This window comes from Oryx dammah, unplaced genomic scaffold (assembly GCF_014754425.2).
Source record: "Oryx dammah isolate SB20612 unplaced genomic scaffold, SCBI_Odam_1.1 HiC_scaffold_22, whole genome shotgun sequence".
NCBI classification, from domain to species: Eukaryota; Metazoa; Chordata; class Mammalia; order Artiodactyla; family Bovidae; genus Oryx; species Oryx dammah.
Window position 1 is genome coordinate 20,867,363 of NW_024070206.1, and position 23,508 is coordinate 20,890,870.

The following is a 23,508-nucleotide window of genomic DNA, read 5'->3' on the forward strand; positions in this document are numbered from 1 at the left end:
CCAGGGAAGACTAATCAAAGACATACAGAGTCTCAAATGAAGCAGTTCCAAATGGTGACTGTCAGAAGGGTGCTCAGCATGGCAGTGGCTTCATCAGACCTACCAGGGAGCTCAGGCTGAACTGCCCACACCCGCAATGAGGGGCTTCCCAGGTGGCTCGGTGGTAAAGAATCTGCCTGGCAATGCAGGAGACGCAGGTTCAACCCTTGGGATGGGAAGATCCCTGGAGGAATAAATGGTAACCCACTCCAGTATTCTGCCTGGAGAATTCCATGGACCAAGGAGCCTGGCGGGATACAGTCAATGGGGTTGCAAAAAGCTGGACACAACTGAGCAGGAGCACAAGCTCCCCAGTGAGACAGTGCTCAGATGTGAGTTCCAGCACCAGACTGGACAAAGTGGGGGGAACCAGGGCGGTTCTGGAATTTAAGCCAGGAATGGTGGTATTTCTGCAACCCATATGCGGTGTCAGACTCCTGGTACGTAGCTGGGGTGGATGAACAGTAGCATCTAAAAATCAGCAAACCCTATTTTGGGAGCCCTAATAATCTTTTGTAGGTGGTCTAAGTGGTTAATGTCTTGGAATGTGCCAGTGTAGATGCTTACAGACAATTATACGAACAACCAGACAGTTCTAGAGGGATTCTTTTAGAAAGCAACAAACAACTAGAGGAAAAGGTAACCATTTGTAACTACAAGGAAATGGCAACCCACTCCAGTATTCTTGCCCAGGAAATCCCATCGACAGAGGAGCCTGGTGGGCTACAGTCCAAGGGGCCACAAAAGAGTTGGAGATGACTTAGTGACTGAACAAGAACAAGAAGAAGGATGAACTTGTAGGACATTATTATGCTGAGTGGAATAAACCAGACACAAAAAGAAAACCCCAGCATGATCTCATCTGTATATGGAATCTAAAAAATGTTGAATCTATAGAATCAGAGAGTAGAAGGGTCATTACCAGGAGCTTGGGAGGTGGGGGAATGGCTCTGATGGGGGTTGCTGCTCAAAGGGGACAGAGTGACAGCCACATAGGATGACTAAATCTAGACAGGAAATGTACAGCATGATGATGAGGGTTACTAATACTGTGCTGAATCCAGAAATTTGTCAAGAGAGTAGATTTCAGGTGCTTTCAACACACATGAAACATGACAACCATGCGAGGAGACGATATCGTACTTCACTGGCGTGACTACAGTCATCATTTTGCTATTCAGAGATGTGTTAGGCATCATAGTGTGGCCTTCCCTGGTGGCTCAGTGGTAAAGAATCCACCTGCAAGGTAGGACCCGCAGGAGACTCAAGTTTGATCCCTAGGTCTGGAAGATCCCCTGGAGAAGGGAATGGCAACCCACTCCAGGATTCTTGCCTGGAGAATTCCATGGATAGAAGAACCTGGTGGGCAACCATCCATGCGATTGAAAAGAGCTGGACACGACTTAGCACATTCACAGCAGCAGCAGACGCTGCTACAGGATCTCAACTGTCCCACCAAGAAACGTTAACTCAGGCAGGTGAAATCTAACTGCATTTACACAAACAAGCAAGCTAATACATGGCTCCCTGGGACTACCTGAACCTTTCAAATTTGTTCTCTTATAAGTAATAAGGCTGGATGGGCTAGGTGCTCTGTATTTCACACTGTTATTGTTTGTTCTTTAACATATCTTTAGAAATAGCATTAATTCTGTGAGTACCCTGTCGGTACTCGTGTGGCTTTGAGCAGTGCAATGCAAGGATGGATGGCTTCAGCCCTGGAAGAGGGAAGCTCATCAATCTACCAGGCCTCTCCACATCGTTATGGAACATTAATGAGGCTGGGCTCGATTTAAGAACCGACTGAGACATTATGGATTGGTGGCATTCCGCTTCATGGGAACTGGGAATTTCTGAGTTATCATCTCAGCTCCGTTGCTAATGAGTGTTGTGATACGGGGATGATCATTTAACTTCTGCATTTCAGTTTCCTGTCCTCAAAATGGGGCTGTTACTGACCTCCTTACCCCAAGTGTCCCAGGATTAATGAGCTTGTGTCTGCTGAGAGTCCCGAGCTCCTGGCATCGAGGCATGCTTCGAATTATTTCTATTCCTTCCCAAGAAACAGCTGGGAATCATCAGATCTGTTTTGTTTACTCCTTCCAGAATGCATTTTCTTAGCATTTGCACATTACCTAGGTTACCCAAACCTTATATCTAAAAGTAAAACTAGGCCCACAGCAAGACACATGGATGTAGCGGGCATATTTAGGTAGCTTTTCTTTTCCTTAAGGCAAAGCATCACACCAGCTTTTCAGGCGAGATGAAGGCAGTAATTGCACTGCAAATTCTCGCCGCATGAGGCCGGTGGTCAATCTTAGCAGATGTGAAAAGAAAGTTACATCACAGCGCAATGATGCTGTCAACACTTACAGGCAATAATATTCCCATATCTGTTCTTCATTCTGTTTTCATCTTTCTTAGCAGAGTCCCATGGTGCAGACTGCCCTTCAAAGAAGCTCTGGAAGAAAGAGAAAAGTGACATGACGAATTACAATTCGGTGCAGTAAACAAACACAGGGATTTTAACGACGGAGGGTGTTCTTAAAAAATGTACGAGGGTCAAGGAAGGAAAAGAATGTTCACAGGAAAGAGATAATGGATTATTAAACTACTTTATATATTAAATATTTAATTTAGTTTTTTTGTTTTCCTTTAGTTAAAATGTTACAAATATGGATGGGGACTGAAGAATAAGCCCTCTATTCATTTGTATGATGTATTAAAAATGGCTGGGTATTTATCTCTATTCTACTTGAATCTTTAATAGAGAAAACTTACTATTTCTTTCAACTTCTTAATTATGTCATCATCCTTCAATGTTCTCCTATGAGATATAAAGATATCATTTTTCTTCCCAATTGCAAACTGAAAGATTTATTTTTGGTTAAAATTGAAAGTAGGTAAGCTAAGACTTCACAACTTCAAGCTTAAAATCCTCTAAGAACTTCTGCCAGAGTTTTCCCTTCATTTTCAATGGAGCTTAGATGTCCATTTATTTAAGGATTTGGCATTATTAAGCCCAGGGTCTTTAATCTTTGGGTTGGTAGTCAGATATACATTTTTCCATTCAAATTATAATGAAAATGTCCTCTGCTATCAGCTGACACGTGAAAAAAAATCTGGGATTTTAGTTTCCACTTTAGTCCACATTCTGTTTCACTTTCATGTAGTCAACGCTGCAAGGAAGTGCTGGGAAGAAGGATGGCAGCAAGCAGCATTTGGTGACATGGATCTGTTGTTTCTCCTGCACCTACTTTTACGTTTCTGGCAGCAACTGGGAAAGAAGGGACGAGCAGGAGGAAGACATGCAGGCAGAGCAGGTGCCTGAAAGCATCGTCCTGACACACCCTGGGGCCAGAGAATGTGCTGCCAGGAACGCACATCCTCAAACACACCCCAGGGCGGCTTCCCAACTTCCCTCTTTAGAACAGAAAGCTCCTTTCTGCTCCCTTAATCTCCATCCCCCCAGAGCACTTGGCCATCTTGGCTATTTACACTAGTAGCCACTATTAAGTGATCAGTCTGGGGTTCAACAGAAACAATTTATGATCCCTTTTCATGGGTCCAGTTGTGCCCAATCAGTTGAATTGCTCCTTAGTACAACTGCGGTGGGGACGCATCTGCTCACAGACCCCAGTGGGAAACAGTTTTTAGTGATGGCTGATTTAGATATGGTGTTAATTTTTGCAGTAAAATTAACTGCAAGGTGACTAGTTATATACATTCTTTTTACGTTTTTTTCCATTATGGTTTATCTCAGAATATTGAATCTATTAATAGTTCCCTGTGTTATATGGTACGACCTGGTCATTTATTCATTCTGTACACAACAGTTTGCATCTGCTAACTCCAAACTCCCAGTTCATCCCTCCCTACTCCCAATCCATTTAGTATAATCCCTAGTTGCATTTGCCTTGCTACAGATAACATTATTTTGTTCTTTTTTAATGACTGAGTAGTATTCCATCATACACACATACACACACACCCCACATTTTCTTTATCCATTCATCTGTTGATGGACATGTAGGCTGTTTCAATGTCTTGGCTACTATAAATATTGCTGCTATGAACATAGGGGGTGAATGTATCTTTTTGAATTATAGTAGTTTTGTCTAGGTATATGCCCAGGATTATAGTAGTTTTGTCTAGGTATATGCCCAGGATTATAGTAGTTTTGTCTAGGTATATGCCCAGGATTATAGTTTTGTCTTGGTATATGCCCAGGATTATAGTAGTTTTGTCTAGGTATATGCCCAGGATTATAGTAGTTTTGTCTTGGTATATGCCCAGGTATATGCTGGTTAATATGGTAGTTCTATTTTTAGTTTTCTGAGGAAGCTCCATACTCTTTTCCAAAGCAGTTGCACCAACTTACATTTTCATCAATATTAAATTGCCCATCTAAAATTAAGGTAAGATATCTTAGTCTTAGTCATTGTTGACACCTCATTATCATAATGGTTTTTACACTGTATTTATCATTTTGAAAAAATCATGGAGGCAGACCAGGATTAGATGACCTACGCACTAAGAGCTGCATTAACAGATTCAGAGATTCAGGAAGAGAAGGGGTGGCAGAGGATGAGATGACTGGATGGCATCACTGACTCAATGCACAGAACTCTGAACAAACTCTGGGAAATGGTGAAGGACAGGAATGCCTGGAGTGCTGCAGTCCACAGGGTGGAAAAGAGGTGGACACGACTTATCAACTGAATAACAGCAAGAGATTCCCAATGTACACTGCTACTGAAGGGTAAGATGCCATGCAATGCAGGGCAAAAACAAGAAAAAACATTTTAAGGGTTATTAATAAATTAAATCAATAATGATACAGTAAAATCACTAGTTAATTCCATCTAGAACAAGACCATTATAGGATAAAGGATTTATTCAGACATGTAACTTCTATTCCTCCATAAAATATGCATTTAAAATAGCTTCAGGGATTTAAAAGTCATCCTCTTTTCCTGAATTGTGTCATTGTTATTCTATGAGTGACAGTTATTTTACCGTTGAGTAATGACTATTATTTGACTTCCCTTATGACATTTTAATTCTATTAATACTTTGAGTCTGTCGCGATGTAATTACCAATTTCATTCCCCTCTGCCTTCTCCACACGTGTGAAACTTTCCAGACTTTGTCTTTTTCATGGGAAGAGGAAGAAGGGACCTGATTCTGGGAAAGACCTGGGTGTCTTCCAGTAGATCCCTGGCTACTAGTTAACTCACCACAGGATAAGAGATAGACAGATAGGAGGGGGGCAACTATGGCACAGGGAGGAGGCACTGGCTCCATGAGTACAAGGAGATGGTCTTGGGCCATGGGAGGCAACGCCACCCTGAGTCACTAGTGCCAGCTCCTTTCCACTCCTGACAGACAGGTGCTCTCCTGTGGAGACGGCGCTCCCATCACAGTTGTGTTTCTTTAGCATTTGTGGTGATCACAGGAATTCCAATAGCCCTTGCTTTTAAAAAAAGTTCTTTAAAACATTTTATTTTATATTGGAGTATAGTGGTGTGCTATAGTCCATGGGTTCACAAAGAGTCAGACACGACTGGGCAACTGAATAACAGCAACAGCATAGCTGATTTAGCAACGTTGTGTTGGTTTCAGGTGTACAGCAAAGTGATTCAGTCATGCATACACATATGTCTATTCCTTTAAAAATTCTTTCCCTCATTTCCCCATTTATCAGAACATTGAGCAGAGTTCCCTGTGCTATATGGTCGGTCCTTGTGGATTATCTATTTTAAATGTAGCAGTATGTACATGTCAGTCCCAAACTCCCAATCTATACCCCACCCCCTTCACCCCTGGTAACCATAAATTCTCATTCTCTAAGTCTGTGAATCTAAAAAAGTTATCTTAATTTGGCTGTTTTCATGTACCTGGTGACCAGGAAACGTAAAAGCAATGAGATGATAACCAATCTCCCTGCACTTGAGCTCTGCATGTTTTTATGAGGGTGGGGCCCATGTTCTCCATCTCCCAGCATTGACCACATGGGTGGGGGTATCAATAAGTGAGCAGGATGAAGAGTCCATTGCCTTGACTAATCTTTGAGAGTGGCAGCCACGGAGGACTGCCTGCCTGGTTTACATTGAGGATAGGAGAAACAGGGAGACTTTACCACAGACCAGCTTATCATGGACCAGCCCGGGCCAGACCTCAGTGCTTCCTGACTCTAAATCCCTGGCTCTTCCGGGCACCCCTCCTGACAAGGACTTTGGAGGGGATATCAGTTAAATCCACACATGGCCAAGGACCGCTTTCCAATCTAGGTCATATCTCCTTGTCTCTAAATCAAGGTTTACAACAAGAGAATATTAGAGATGTTGGATTGCTTCCCCAAAACAGGAAATTTTAACTCCAGGTATAATGTGATTGTCACAGTGAAGGGACAGCAGGAGTGAGACAGCAGAAGTGAGAGTTCTTGCCATGAACCTCCCAGCTTCCTATCCAGGAATAATATGAATAAGTTTAAGTGGCAAGATGTATTTTCTTTAAACAAAAGCAAAACTAAGCAAAACAAAAAGCTGCTTCAAGGAAACGATCAGATGGCTGTTGCCACCCATGGTCTTCTAACTCGTGGATTTGCTGACCGGGTCTAGCTGCTACTGCTGCTGCTAAGTCACTTCAGTCGTGTCCGACTCTGTGCGACCCCACAGACAGCAGCCCACCAGGCTCTCCCGTCCCTGGGATTCTCCAGGCAAGAACACTGGAGTGGGGTGCCATTGGCTTCTCCGCCGGGTCTAGCATATTCTGGTGCAGTTTTGCTTCCAATTACACAGCCAATCTCCCCCGGAATTCACTCATGATGAAAACCATGTGTTCTTGTCTTTGGCTTGTAACATCAGTAATATAGCTAATGGGGAAGTCAGAGAGGAAAAAAAGACTTTCTAGATTGATAACTTGGCTTTGTTTCTTTTTGTTATGGAGATTATCATTGTAAAAATTTCTAAGATGGACCCAGTTGTTAATGTCACGGCTTTCCATTAGTGTACATTTTCAAAATAGTTGAGAAAATATTTACCTTAGACTGGATTCCCTCTTATTCCTGTAGTAGGATGAAAGACAACTGTTTAAATTTCTGCTTAGAACATAAAACTTTGTCTATAGCTCTAGAGCCACTTGGCATTCAGAGAAGCTGTGACCTGAAGATGGGTCTTTGACAGAGTGAGTCCCTGGCTGCCTTCCTGGCTTGGGAAGTCTAAGCAAAATAGTAACCAGGGCAGAAATGCAGGTCATCAGGGACATGAAACACAGTTTCCTGTCTGGCCCCCAGAGAGGCCCAGCACAGATCTGAGACTCCAGAGGCAGACGTGGCTCTTCCTCTAGGCTTTGTCTTCCTGAGGCACCGAGCCTTCTCTGACTACTCTGACATACCCCCTTTTCTTTTTTTTTTTTTGCAGACCATGAGTGGGACAGATAGCTGTTAATAAACCCACTAGTGAAATGCGCCCAAGGAAAATTAAGTAATTTTGCTACACAATCATTCTACTATGCCCTATTTCACAGCCCTTTTGGCTTCTAAATATCTTTCAACAAACGAAGCAAATCAGCACACATTTTAGAAGATTTTCTGCTGGGCATTTTTCTTGGGGGTAAGAACAAAAGGTTCTTTGGCCATTTCTTTTATCTGCAAGGAGGTCAAAAGTTGTATGTGTTCCAATAAAGCTACATCAATTGAATCACTGAATGCTTTCAGAAGAATCCTACTTGGAACCAGTCTTCCTGAGAAGGAAGAAATCACATCGTTTATGAGGCTCTAGAGAAGAGCTGCTCCTCTTACATTTACTGGAAGGAAAGCCAACCAGGTTTTGAATCCTGCAATGGCTGAGAAAGAGAGAGCTTGGGTTCTTGAAGAAACTCGAGGATTCCTGAGCACAGGGATTTTGGGGGCGATACTCAGCTTGCCCACCCTAAAGTTTACATTTAAGTACAACCTTCAAATCCTCCTTAATCTCTCCAGTCTTTGCTTGACTAAAGTTATGAGCAGGTTGTGGTTAAAATCCAATTTAACCAAAGCACAGGAGCATCTTTAAAAAAGAGGCCCAGTGAAACACAGCGAAGGCAATGCGAGAACATCGTTAGCTGCTGATGAGGCCCTGTCCTCGGAGCAGCCGCATAAAGACCAGCTTGGGAGACACCTCGACAGTCCAGGTCCCAGGGTGCTTTTCACAGCAGGGCTTTTTAAATACAATATGCGCAGTTAGGCAATATTTAATGTTCAGGGCCTATTTTTAATATGCAGATACAATTCAATGCACCAACTATGGACTTTTTATTATTTAAAAAAACACTTTATGTTATTTTGGGGATTTAAGTTAATGGCCTTGCTATACCGTCTGTTAGAATTTTCATAAATAGACTTAGGCTCTGACTCTACTTAAAATGTAATTAAAGTGTTTCCTCTGACTACCTTAGCTCATATATACTGAGAAGAGGCAGCAAACCGGGGAACACTCTGAAAGAGTAATAAGTCTCAGAAACAATAAAAATGAAGGCAGGCAAGCTCCAGTGAATACCAATGACTCCACATGAAGATGCCACACAGTCCCCGGGCACAGAGCGGAAGGACAAGGGACGTCTCTCACAGCCGTTTGTGTCTGAACGGCAAACACGTTTTTGCAATTCAGTAACTTCCTCCCCACTTCTCATCCCACTGTCACTTTCTGCAGGATATAATGGTACATTTCAGTTGCCCACCTCAAGAGAACGTGACTCCAAAATGCTGCAGTCTGTTAAAAATGCCAGATACAAAAAAAAAGGAGGAAAAAAACCCCTATTGAACAGAAAAGCTGCCTGGAAGAATAGGATGCAGGTCAGGGTTGTACATAATGCAAGGAATGTTCTCAGGCAGTGTGGAATCGAGTTGTGTTTTTTTTTTTTTCCTTTGAAGCTTCTGAAATTGAATTTTTCCTCCCTTTCTCATATGAACAAAACTGGGCACATAAAATGACTAAGATCATCACGCTCAGAGAAGGAAGATGCACTCACTGGTGTTGCCATGTCTCTGAACTTTCTTTGTTTTCTGTCCATACTACTTTTTGGGTTCTTCCAAGTGTTGTATTTTATTTGGTCCATATAAACTATTTATTGTTATTGCATTAAAGCAACTGAAGATGCAACCATAGTTGTGGACAGGCCGCAGAGTGGAGTGCTGATGGGAAGGTGGCCAGGGAGCTCGGGGCCAGAGACAGCAGTGGCCACCAGTCACTGTCATCATCAATGTCCTGGATGGAGGCAGCCAAAGGGACTGTGTGAGGCTCAAGAGAGGTGAGGACTGGGAGGAACCAGAATCTTGACTCATGTGCTGTTGTTGTTCTTGTTCACTCACTAAGTCATGTCTGACTCTTTGCAACCCCATGGACTGCAGCATGCCAGGCTCCTCTGTCCTCCACTATCTCCTGAATGCATGCATGCTTAGTTGCTCAGTTGTGTCTGACTCCCTGCCACCCCATGGACTGTAGCCTGTCAGGCTCCTCTGTCCATGGGATTCTCCAGGCAAGAATACTGGAGTGGGTTGCCATCATTATCTCCTGGAGTTTGGTCAAATTCATGTCCACTGAGTTGGTGATGCTATGTACCCATCTCATCCTCTACTATCCCCTTCTCCTGCCCTCAATCTTTCCCAGCATCAAGGTCTTTTCCAATAAGTCAGCTCTTTGTATCAGGTGGCCGAAGTATTGGAGTTTCAGCTTTAGCATCAGTCCTTCCAGTGAATATTCAGGCTTGATTTCCTTTAGGATTAACTAGTTTGATCTCCTTGCAGTCCGAGGGACTGTCAAGAATTTTCTCTGGCGCGATTCAAAAGCATGGATTTTTCAGGCACTCAGCCTTCTTTATGATCCAACTCTCATATCCGTACATGATGTATGGAAAAACTATAGCTTTGACTATATGGACCTTTGTTGGCAAAGTGATGTCTCTGCTTTTTAATATGCTGTCTAGTTCATGTACTGTTATTTCTAAACAAATTGAAATCTAAATGTCAAAATTCTGATATCTTTAAAAAAGTTGCTAATTAATCTCAGGCCTTCAAATGGCCATGTTTTCTTGAAGTTTAATTCAACTCCATTTTTGAAGAATTTTTCTATTTTGCGAGGTTCAGTGGGTGATGACCTTCTCAATGGTTGCTTTATGGCCTTCCTGCTCTCTAACATCTCTATTTCATGTGAAAATGGAATTGACGTTTGCAGCCTAAAAAAGTTATGTGATGTTTCAGTGCCCAGAAACACTACCCCTGACATTTGACTGAGTTTAAGAATGTTTTTTATTCTGTTGGATATTGCTCTGAATGAGTGACTTTTTACAGCAATGTCATATATGAATAATATATGTTTACGGGATCTTTGAAGCTCTACCAGGTGAGTCTTTTTATTTCAACTGTACCAAGAAGGGAATTTAGGATCAAAAGGTGTGAAGTGGCTTGTCTGAGATCAGGCAGTGGAGAAGGTGAGACCGAGAGCTGTTGGCTCTGAACTCTGTCCCTCACCCTTGGCCACTGAGCTGGCCACACTGCACCGTGCGTGTAGCTTTCTGAAGCCATCCGGCCAAGGGTCATAAGCCATGAGGCATTCTGTTTCCCACTTTTTGTGGAATAAGCTTGTTGGACAAGGGGATGACGGAGCATGAAATGGCTGGATGGTATCACCGACTCAATGGACAAGAGTTAAGCAAATTCCAGGAGATAGTGAAGGACAGGGAAGCCTGGCGTGCTACAGCCCATGCAGTCACAAAGAGTCAGACACGGCTCAGCAATGGAGCAAGCTTGTTGGATGACACACAACTCTGTTGCTGTCTGCACACTGGTTTTCCGGGCATGGGAAGCCAGGTGCACCCTGGAGGAACCTGCAATCTACCTGCCTTTCAGTCAGCGTGCCCAATTTCAAAACCCTCTTTCTTTCCACCTTGAGAATCACTGAAGTACTAAGTTCCTGCTAATGATATGACATATCCCTCAAGTGAACTGAAGCAGGAAAAAAATCTGAAAACCACTGATCAAGTGGGCAGAGAGGGAAAAATACTCTTCAGTTGAGTGATGGAGAAAAAGAGGTAAAAACAGTCACTTTGAAGCCTGGGTTGTTGCTAAACATTCCACAGGCATGGCCAATGTCCTTCAGAATTATAGAAACTGAGGCATAGTAAGATGGCTTTAAAAAGGGGCTATTTTGTAAAAATGCATTATAGACTGAAATATGAGACTGGAAACCATAACACTCCTAGAAGAAAACTTAGGCAGAACTTTCTTTGACATAAATCGTAGCAACATTTATTTGGATCTTTCTCCTAAAGCAAAGGAAATAGAAACAAAAACAAATGGGACCTAATTAAACTTAAAAGCTTGTGCACAGCAAAGGAAACCATCAACAAAATGAAATGACAACATACAGAATGGGAGAAAGTATTTGCAAATGATGTGACTGATAAGGGTTAATATGCAAATATATAAACAGTGCATATAACTCAGCATACAAAAAACAAACAACCTGATTAAAAAATGGGCAGAAAATCTGAATAGACATTTTCCAAAGAAGACATACAGAAGGCCAACAGGCACATGAAAAGATGCTCAACATTGTTAGTCATCAGATAAATGCAAATTAAAACTACAATGAGATATCGCCTCACACCTGTCAGAATGGGCATCATCAAAAAGAACAGAAATATCAAACATAGAGGTTGTGGAGCACTTAAATTCTTACCAACAGTGTGCACTTGTACACTGTTAGTGGGAATGTAAGTTGGTGCAGTCACTGTGGAAACAGGATGGAAGTTTTTTTCTCAAAAAAACTAAAAACAGAACTACCGTATGACCCAGCAATTCCACTCCTGGGTATGTATAAAAAAAATGAAAATCTAATTTGAAACAATATGTGCACCCCAGTGTTCATACTTTGCCAACAAAGGTCTGTCTAGTCAAGGCTATGGTTTTTCCAGTATTCAGAAAACGAAGATCATGGCATCTGGTCCCATCACTTCATGGGAAATAGATGGGGAAACAGTGTCAGACTTTATTTTTTGGGGCTCCAGGATCACCGCAGATGGTGACTGCAGCCATGAAATTAAAAGACGCTTACTCCTTGGAAGAAAAGTTATGACCAACCTAGATAGTATATTCAAAAGGAGAGACATTACTTTGCCGACTAAGGTCCATCTAGTCAAGGCTATGGTTTTTCCTGTGGTCATGTATGGATGTGAGAGTTGGACTGCGAAGAAGGCTGAGTGCCGAAGAATTGATGCTTTTGAACTGTGGTGTTGGAGAAGACTCTTGAGAGTCCCTTGGACTGCAAGGAGATCCAACCAGTCCATTCTGAAGGAGATCAACCCTGGGATTTCTTTGGAAGGAATGATGCTAAAGCTGAAACTCCAGTACTTTGGCCACCTCATGCAAAGAGTTGACTCATTGGAAAAAATTCTGATGCTGGGAGGGATTGGGGGCAGGAGGAGAAGGGGATGACCGAGGATGAGATGGCTGGATGGCATCACGGACTCGATGGACAGGAGTCTGAGTGAACTCCGGGAGTTGCTGATGGACAGGGAGGCCTGGTGTACTGCGATTCATGGGGTAGCAAAGAGTCGGACACGACTGAGTGACTGAACTGAACTGATGTATGGATGTGAGAGTTGGACTGTGAAGAAGGCTGAGCACTGAAGAATTGATGCTTTTGAACTGTGGTGTTGGAGAAGACTCTTGAGAGTCCCTTGGAATGCAAGGAGATCCAACCAGTCCATTCTGAAGGAGATCAGCCCTGGGATTTCTTTGGAAGGAATGATGCTAAAGCTAAAATTCCAGTACTTTGGCCACCTCATGTGAAGAGTTGACTCATTGGAAAAGACTCTGATGCTGGGAGGGATTGGGGGCAGGAGGAGAAGGGGACAACTGAGGATGAGATGGCTGGATGGCATCACGGACTTGATGGACGTGAGTCTGAGTGAACTCCGGGAGTTGCTGATGGACAGGGAGGCCTGGCGTGCTGCGATTCATGGGGTCGCAAAGAGTCAGACACGACTGAGTGACTGAACTGAACTAAACTGAACGTCCATAGCCTCATTATTTACAGTAGGCAAGACATGTAAAAACCTCTGTCCTTCTACAGATGAACGGACAAAGAAGATGTGATATGTATTACAATGGGACACTGCTCAGACGTAAAAAAAGAAGATAAAATTTTGCCATTTGAAATAACATGGGTAGACTTGGAGGGGATTATGTTGAGTGAAATGAGTCAATCAGAGAAAGACAAATACTGTATGATATTATTTACATGTGGAAAAACCAAACCAGTGAATACAGCAAAAGAGAAACAGACTCACAGATATAGTGGTTAAAGTGGGGAGAAGGAAAAGAGGACAAGATGAGGTAGAGGATTAAGAGGTACAGACTACTACGTATAAAATAAATAAGTTACAAGGATGTATTGTTTAACACAGGGAATATAATCAACATTTTATAATAAATATAAATGGAATATAACCTTTGAAAGCTGTGAGTCACTATGTTTACACCTGAAACTTACATAATATTGTATATCAGATGTACCTTAATAATAAAATATATATATATATGGGGGCTATTTTGATATATTTGGGGTTTTAGCTGAGTACTAACTCTAAGAGGCAGAGTGTAGCTGTTCAGGGATATTCATTCTCTTCCTGGCATTCATTCCTCTTCCTTTGTTCCTTGGAAGAAGCTTAGTGACAAGATTCCTGGTGCTCAGCAGGGCCCAGTGATCCCTCCCATCTGGGCAGCCTTCTAAGGCCTGGACACTCCTGTCCCACACGTGAGTGAGATGGAGCAGGCCTCTATGGTCCTTCCCCACCGTGTCCTCCACCTGCATTTTGTGTGTGTGTAGAAAAACTTTAGCCAAAGAATAAGTTTAATCAGAGAAGTGGGAAGATGCAGGAACAAAGGAAAGCAATTCAACAAGACTCGACAACAGTAGTTTAGTCACTAAGCAAAGGCAAAGACCTTTAGTTCCTTCTCAGGGTGATAGATAATATTTTCAGCTGTATCCTGTGAGCTGTCTAATAATACTGAAACCCCACCAGGTGGAAGAAGTTAATCATGATGACCAGACTGTAACCATGACATAAGCTGCCACCGTCCTGAGAACTAGCCTCAGGAAATGGGAACAAACAGACCTTGGAACTGAATACTAACTGTACATAAAACAATCAAGATGATGTAGGTCAGACCATTGATGACCAATTTCAAGATGACAGTCAGAGCTGACTGTGCTGTTTCTGCAAGGAGCCCTTCCCCCCATCTATAAAAGCTCTAGCCCACTGGTGGTCAGTGGGGGAGGGTTGGTCTTTGGACAGGAGTCCATCCTCTCTCAGGTTGCTGGCTTCCGAAAGAAAGCCAACTTTTCTTTTCACCAACCTGGCCTCTTTACTGGCTTTCAAGGGGAAAGCAGCCAGACCCCACTTTCAGCCACATGAGGATGCTGTCACCCACTGATGCTGCAGAGGCAGCTCAGAGTCTCAGGGAATCTCTGGTCCCGTGGCACTGGTCCCTGAAGGGGGCTCTCAAGGGCCATCACGAGGAGGCCATCCCTCTGAAGGTCCAAGGCTGCATTTGCAGACTCATTCTCCTCGATGGTCCTGACGGGGCCTCTGCTGCCTCTTGTGCCCCTGCGCCCCTGGGGGGCAGGGCAGGGCTGCACGGAGGGATTTAGAGCACTGCTCATCGTCACTACAAAGAACTTGGTCAGAATCTCATTTTCTGATTTCGGCACTGCCTATTTCTGATCATGGTGGACATCATGAGATCAAGCAGTTTTGCAAAGGTTCTGGAACTTGGACCTGGCCTGTCCTCATTGTATTATCCTGGTGCATGGGGTGTCAAAATTGTGATGCCAACGACCGGCTCGTCACAGCTCACACCAAAAAGTGAACTGCTCTGCTTTCCAGGTAGGGGAGAGTGCCTGAAGCAGTTGCCTTGCAGACTCTCTAAGTCACTGTGGGTTTGAGTCTTCCTCGGAGATTGCTACCATCTCTCAGAGAGAGAGCGGCTTTCATTTCCCCTCCGATGCAGATACTGCCAGGGTCTGAGATGATAATACCACTCAAGGACTAATTTCCTCCACCTCTGTACCTGCCTTGGAAGAGTGATTTGTCAGTAAGCCTGTGCTAATGGTGCCCACATCTTCAGAGACGAGCAAGCATCCCTTCTGGAAAAAAAGGAATCACTGAAACGTCTAGAGAATAAATGGATGCTTCTGCAGAAAGTGAGCTGCTCCTTTCCTTCCAAGACGAGCCAGAAAATCTGACTTCCATGCACCTCTGGCCTGCATCTCTGCAGTAGCGTCCTACCTGGTCACTCCACTGCCTTCTGGTTTATGCCCTTCTCCTGGGTGAGCTTTCACAAAAGCATGTGAGTACCTGCCTCTGTCCTATTTGAAAACCTAAGAAGTCTCCCTGCTGAACAGGGTGGTGTTAAGGACTCAAAGCTCCACATGTGCAATGCACCAGGAAACAGGAAGTCCTCAGTCAGCGCTAGCAGTTACTATTCTTGTTCTAACATCAGAGCTCCAAACTTCGATGACAATCAATCCTTACTGACTTTGCAGCCATTTTTTGGTACTGTCTCCCTGATAATATCCTTTCTGTTCTTCTCCATCTGTCTTCCCTCCACGGGTTCTGTATAGCATTTAGAAGTGGGGTGATTATTGTTTCATCTTTCCCGTCTGTTAACAAACATCTTTTCCAAGGTGTTTCTTGGAGGGCTGTGAATTTTAAACTGTCTTCACCTCACGAATCACAGCATAGAAGCTCCATCAAATGTGATGGAAAATCTAAGGATACTTTTTTAGACATGACAGGCTTAAGAATGAACAAGTGTAGCAGAAAAGGGAATTTTAATGAGAGGTTTCTGACTCTCTTTTTGACATCTATTCATTTACAAAACCTATCAGCACCATTCCTAGGCTCTTCCTGCAGAACCTGAGACACGGAGATTCATGGTAAAAATTTAGAAGGGATGATTATTTTAGAAACTTGGAAATCAAGGCAGTGGAGAATAATTACATCTCAATGTATTCTGTCAGAAAGTCCAAATTCTTTTAGAAGCAAATATTTTTAGTGAAAATTATAATCTATTTTGAAATTGGAGTCATAGCTGCTTTCCTTTACTGACTGATGTTTGGGCAAGTGTTGCTTCTTATTGAGAGTTGGGTGTGGAGGGTCCTTACAAAACTAAAAATAGAGTTACTACGGAACTCAGCGATTCCATTCCTGGGCATATGTCCGGAGAAAGCCATAATTTGAAAGGATGCATGTACCCCAGTGTTCATTGCAGTTATTATTTAGTAGCCAGTGGTGCTACTGTATTAGTATTATGCAGTAGCCAGGACACAGAAGCAACCTAAATGTCCATCAACAGTGGAATGGATAAAGAAGATATGATCTACACACACACACACACACACACACACACACACACACACGCAGGAATATTAATTACTCAGTCATAAAAAGGAATGAAATGAGATGTGGATGGACCAAGAGATTGTCATACAGAGTGAAGTAAGTCAGAAAGAGAAAAACAAATATTGTAATATTGTATAATATGGCTTATATGTGGAATCTAGAAAAATGGTACAGATGACCGTATTTGCAAAGCAGAAAGAGAGTCACAAATGTAGAGAACAAACTCACGGTTACCCAGGGCTGAAGAGTGTGGGAGGAACTGGGAGACTGGAATTAACATGCACACACTGTTGATACTATGCATGAACTAGGTAACTAACGAGAACCTACTGCACAGCACAGGGAACCTTACTCAATGCTCCATGGTGACCTAAATGGGAAGGAAAACCAAAAACGAGGGGGCATACATTTACAAAGAAATGATTCACTGTGCTGTACAGCAGAAACTAACACAACATTATAAAACCACTATACTCCAACAAAAATTAATAATAAAAAAAATAAAGTTGGTGACACCATCATCCTAGACATTTGGAGACTTCTTGTGATGAAAGACTTGGCTCTGAGCCTTAGACTCTGGGTGTGAGGGGGAGAAGGGGAAAGATTAGAAATGGAGTGAAAACAGCGAGCCCGCACCAGGCAGGGTGGGAGTCTTGGCGGAATTTTCCATGTGCTGACCACCCCTCCAGAGAAAAGGGATTCTGAAAGAACTAACTCATCTTGAAGCAGATCAAACATCACTGGCTATGACCACCTTACCATCGACCTTGGGGTGGGATGCTTCATTCATTTGAATGTGCTCCCTACAGACTGTTATCTATCTTCTGAAGATGCTCTGGGTTTGGGGAGCTGCAGGGAGGTGGAGGGGAAGATGAAACAAGGATCCCGAAGGTTTGTGAGGATGACCCAGCAGCCAGCATCGTTCCATAAACTGGTTCTGTCTTGGTCCATGTGTCTCCCCTTCACCATCTCCCTTGTCTCCTCACTTCTCTCTAATTTATTTAGTTAAAGAAGCATATATTTAAATATGGGCTTTCCTGGAGGCTCAGTGGTAAAGAATCCGCCTGCAATGCAGGAGACCCGGGTTCAATCCCTGGACTGGGAAGATCCCCTGAAGGAGGGCATGGCAACCCACTCCAGTATTCTTGCTTGGAGAATCCCATGGACAGAGATCTGGCGAGCTACAGTCCATAGGGTTGCAAACAGTTGGACACGACTCAGCGACTAACACATTTTTCATATTTAAATATGTTTATTTGGAAATGAGGTTTTGTATCATTTCAGTAAACGGAAAGTCAAAACATACACCATGGATAACAGAAAAAAGAAAGACAATGAAACCACAACAGGGCTATTGGTCTTGCCTGGCAGTGTTCTGGGTCACGTTCTGAGCCTGAGGTCTCTGCTTCCTCAGCTGACAGAGACGCACTAGCCCCAATCTAGGTCACAGAGGAACTGAAGGAGTGAAAGAACCAGCTGGACAGGCAACCACTTCCTCACCCTGTGTCTCAGCCTGTTCATTCGTCGTGAGTGGACCTCCCCAAAGCCAGCAGGCACATCACCTGTCCTTTGCATCTCACATCGTGGCCGGGGCGCAGGGATCTCTGAATTCACCCTCAATCTTGGCTCCCTACACAGGGTGCAGGAGAAGATAAGGGCTTGGGATCCAGGACTCAAAGGGTGGTGTTGAAACCCCAGGTCTGATGAATTCCTGAGCACGAGGTCACAGGCCAGTTCCTGAGCTTGCTTTTTAATTTATCCAATTGGAATACTCTAATAATTTAAATTACTTAACAGAATTGCTTTCAGTATTCAGACCAATGGATATCAGTGACAAGAGCACAAAGGATCCTTTACACATTAAGTGCCAGCCATATAACAGTGGAGCCTAGTGGGCTACAGTCCCTGGGGTCTCCAAGAGTTGGCCACAGAACAGCAGCTGAGCATGCATGCACACGCACACACAACTGTCACACCATCAGTATAATGCATGTCACGTACAGGGAATTAGAGCATGAAGGTCTGTCTCTTTCTTGACCAGGTGCCCCACACAATGGAGCTGAGCCTCTCCGCATCCTGGCAGGTAGGCGGTGTTCTGTGTTAGTGAACGAACAGGTGACACTTATAAATCAGAAGACTCCTACATTACAGGGGTATATGAATTTAATATTTTTGAAGCTTGGTTCTTAAAATTTTTTCTTAAATTATATGCTTTTATTTAGATTTAAATAAATCACTATCATGATTAAATAAGAGAGTGCTACTGACCCAGGGAACTATGTTCAACATCCTGTGATAAATCATGATGAAAGAATATGAAAAGGATTATGTATGTATATGGATCACTTTGCTATACACCAAAGCTAACACAACATTCTAAATCAACTAGACTTCAATTATAAAACAAAGGGAGTACTACTGAAGAGGCACTGCCTACATGGAGGGCATTGTACTTAGCATTTTAAAAACTCCATCAGTGTTTTACAGCGTAATTTTTTTTTTTTTTAGGATCATAATCTGCTGAAAGGACAAGAATTAGTTTAAGTTAACCAAGGTCAGATGCTAAAAGGAAGTAGCCAAAAGTGTATTTGGAATCTGCTGATGCTTTAGGAAATGACGAGTTGGCCCTAATTCAAGGAACCAGATATTAGATTAAAGCCTTGGGGGCACATAGTTCCATTTTTTATTTAGAACTACAAGGTTTGGGATTAAACTAAAAATGGGATGCTTTATGCTATCAGAAGTAATGCCTCCAAACATTTTAGAGAAAGCAAGAGAGTTGAAAGTAAAGTAAATGCAAGGGTCAATTTTGAAATTCAGAGAGCAAAGATCCAATGCCCTCAGAGGACCTATATTACCATCTCCATCACAAGACAGAACTAACTTTCACATAACAGGCAGATACTGGTGTTGCAGCCAAGAAGATTTCTGAAAGGGAAGTTGAATTTTTGCCAAAAAGAAGTGTAGTAAGGAAAAAGAACTTTGGTTAAAAATACTTTGATTACATAACAATTCTTTTAGTGAAATCATAAGAAACTCTCAATATTAATTAAGAGCAACAGATAACAGATGACATTATTGTTATATTAATTAAGTTCTAACTATTCTTTTAGGTGCTTTACCTATAATGTCTCATAGACATTATTATTATTTTAAGTCTTTATTGAATTTGTTACAGTATTACTTCTGTTTTATGTGTTGGTTTTTTTTTTTAGAGACACATGTACCCCAATGTTCATCGCAGCACTGTTTATAATAGCCAGGACATGGAAACAACCTAGATGTCCATCAGCAGATGAATGGATAAGAAAGCTGTGGTACATATACACAATGGAGTATTACTCAGCCATTAAAAAGAATACATTTGAATCAGTTCTGATGAGATGGATGAAACTAGAGCTGATTATACAGAGTGAAGTAAGCCAGAAAGAAAAACACCAATACAGTATACTAACACATATATATGGAATTTAGAAAGATGGCAATGATGACCCTGTATGCAGGACAGCAAAAAAAACACAGATGTGTATAGCGGACTTTTGGACTCAGAGGGAGAGGGAGAGGGTGTGATGATTTGGGAGAATGGCATTGAAACATGTATAATATCATGTAAGAATCGAATTGCCAGTCTATGTCTGATGCAGGATATGGCACGCTTGGGTCTGATACGCGGGGATGACCCAGAGAGATGTTGTGGGGAGCGGGGTGGGAGGGGGGTTCATGTTTGGGAACGCATGTACACCTGTGGTGGATTCATGTCAATCTATGCCAAAACCAATACAGAATTGTAAAGTAAAAATTAAAAAAAAAATTATTAAAAAAAAATGTGTTGGTTTTTGGCTGTGAGGCACGTGGTATCTTAGCTCCCTGACCAGGTATTGAACTTGCACCTTCTGCACTGGAAGGCAAAGTCTTAATCAGTGGACCCCCAGAAACGTCCTTAATATCTCATAGATATTATTATTCATAACATTAATGCTTTACTATTATGCATAATAACACATATGTTATTTATCTAAAACATCTCATAGATGTCTCCTCCTTATAGATATGACTCCTTCATTCCTTTTCTTCTTATAGTTTAACTTACTCAAGGAAGAGATTTTGGTATATTCATGAAAGTCAACCTGATTATTACCATCACCAGTGAGTTCAGGAATAATTATGTTAGTAATCAATAACTTTGAATTTTAAAATCTACCGAGAAATAACTTTTCACGGGGAGCCTAGAAACAGCTCAGAGAGGCCCTGTGTACCCTTTAATTTTCCCAGGGGCTACCAATGGTTACCACATAACCTCAGTGCAATATTAAAACCAGGAAACACAAGCTGGACCAATGTAGGTGCCAGTTGATGGAAGAAGTTTAAGTTTTGATTTCTCTAGAATGAATGCCCAGAATGGGACTGCTGGGTTGTATGGTAAATGTGTGTTTAATTTTTAAAGACACTGTCAAACTATTGTCGGGCGAGGCTGTCCCATTTTACATTCTCTGGCAATTTACGACTGAATTCTAAACAGCATTTGGTATTGTCCCTATTTTTTATTTCAGCTGTGTAATCTGTGCGTAGTGATGTCTCTTCGGTGATCTAATTTGCATTCTGTTAATGGCTGTTCATGGTATCTTTTCATGTGTTTATTTGCCCTCCATTATCCTCTCTGGTGAAGTGTCTTCTATTTTCTAGTTGGATTATTTGCTTTTTTACTGTTGAGTCTCAGAGACCTTCCTACTTTCTCAGATACAAGTCCCTTGTCAAATATGTGGGTTGCAAATACTTTTTCTCAGACTAGAGCTTGTCTCTTTATCCTCTTCACATCATCTTCTAGAGCAAACATTTTTAATTTTAATGAAGTCCATTCTCTTGATTGTATTTCTTTTATGGACTGTGCTTTTGATGTGACGTCTAAAAACTGTTCACCAAACCTCAGGTCCCCCCCAAACAAAATTACTTTTATTAGATTGAAAACATCACAGAGGTTTGTAATGTCCGATAATTCAGTTACTAAAAGGAACAGTAATGAGTGTTGAAAAGTTGACATTGCAGAGTTGGCGTCAGCACGTAAGCTGGGAGGCGTTTGTGAGGGCGTATGTGGACCCCACAAAGCTCTCCAGGGCGACTCAGGTGCCTCCCTTCTCTGCTTCTTTCTCTGCCCCTGAATGAACTGGGAGGCAGCCCCCTTTCCCAGGATTACTGTCTGTGACCTGCATCCTTTCTGGGGAAAGGAGGATGCTGCAGATAAGGCTGAGGGAAAAGAAGATGTTGACCCTCAGTCCCTGGCTCAGTCGAGCTCCCTAAACAAGGGAGAGCGGCTGCATCCTGTCCGCTCGGTCCCCTGGGGGCACCAGCCACACAGGAAGCGTCTGCAGCACAAGGGGTTGTGACCATGGCACTGGAGGGAGCATCTTCTGTCCTCCCAGGGAGCATCATGCTCAGCTGCCATGGGGTCAGGGAGGCAACCCCTGCAACACGCACCCTACTGTAGGCTCAGGAGGAGAGAGCAAGGAGAACCCGGCTTCTAAAGGAAGACAGTGGATGGAAGGAAACCTTTGTGGACCTGCCAGGGCATGCAAGAGCCCAGGGAAAGGCCGAGAAAGCAACAAGGAAGCTTAGAAGTAAAACGGAGAGGAAAGGCCGTCAACGGGCTTACCATGGCTGTCGCCCCACTCCTCGGCAGGGGCTTGATCTGCAGTGACACAGGCTGGGCAACTCTGGCAGCCAGAATTAAGTAAGAACTATACTGGGCTGCTGAAGAGGCAGCAGTCATCTGCAGAGTCCTGGCTGTTAATCAAGGGTCTTCCTGCTTTCTCCAGCTCTGTGAGCTATGAGGGCCCCCAAGCTACAAAGGCTTATACATAAGTGACCTTCATATTTCATATTCCTGGCAGTAGATGGTGACTTCAACAGATGTCATTACTGCACGTCATCCTTTCAAAATGTTCACATTTAGATCAGCTTTGACAGATGAGAACATTTTCCAGGATATATGATCTTGGAAGAGGAGATTTTATAACCTTCCTAAAGAGTCTGTCTATTCAGACATGCTTCCAAAGCAGCAGTTACAAAAATGCTTTGGACAAGCAATAAATGGACATGTATAGGCCTAGACATGATCTTACTAAGAGAAGTAAGCCAGAGAAAGACAAAAATTGCATGATATCACTTATATCTGGAATCTAAAATATGACACAAGTGAAATTATTTACAAAACAGTGAGTGACTCAGACATAGAAAACAAACTTATGGTTGCCAAAGGGGACAACAGAGGAGGCAGGGAGGGATAAATTACAAGTTTGTGACTAAGGTACACACATTACTATATATATAATAGATAACCCACAAGGACCTACTGTACAGCACAGGAAACTCTACTCAGCATCTTGTAATAACCCATAATGGAAAAAAATCTGAAATATATACATATATATGTATATATATTAGTCGCTCAGTCACGTCTGACTCTTTGTGACCCCATGGACTATAGCCCACCAGGCTCCTCTGTCCATAGAATTCTCTAGGAAAGAATACTGGAGTGGGTAGCCATTCCCTTCTCCAGGGGGTCTTCCTGACTCAAGGATCAAATCTGAGTCTCCTGCATTGCAGGCAGATTCTTTACTGCCTGAGCCACCACGGAAGCTACATAAATATACATATATATCTGAAACACAACATTGTAAGGCAACTATACATCAATAAAAAAAAGAGAAATAAATGGTGCTATCTACAGAAGTACGTCTCTGGGTGGAAAACCACAGAAAGAAAGAGTGATCATTTCAATCCATAGGAGAGTTTGGGGCTATCCAGGACATGCAGACTCCAGCATCACTGGGAACCCACTTCTGGCTTTCGGGCCCACCATGTCTGAGGGTTACATGCAGAGTTCACAAGGATGCTATGTCCCATGGCTCCTTTCTTATTTCTAGCAGCTATGATTTTGCACGTACTCAAGAACTTCAAATGAATTTATAAGCAATTACCTTTCCACTGAAATGTATAATGTGATCAGGTCTTTCATTTATTTAT

At 42.6% G+C, this 23,508-nt stretch overlaps 1 protein-coding gene across 6 annotated transcripts in view; it reads right to left on the bottom strand.

Annotated features, from left to right (window-relative positions):
• PTPRM (protein tyrosine phosphatase receptor type M) overlaps positions 1 to 23,508 on the bottom strand; it is a 660,655-nt gene that overhangs the window by 81,491 nt on the left and 555,656 nt on the right. For all 6 annotated transcript variants that reach the window (XM_040264647.1, XM_040264643.1, XM_040264646.1 and 3 more), the window contains one exon: positions 2,413 to 2,500. In XM_040264647.1, the coding sequence (XP_040120581.1) occupies positions 2,413 to 2,500 (88 nt within the window). The remainder of the gene's footprint in view (positions 1 to 2,412; positions 2,501 to 23,508) is intronic.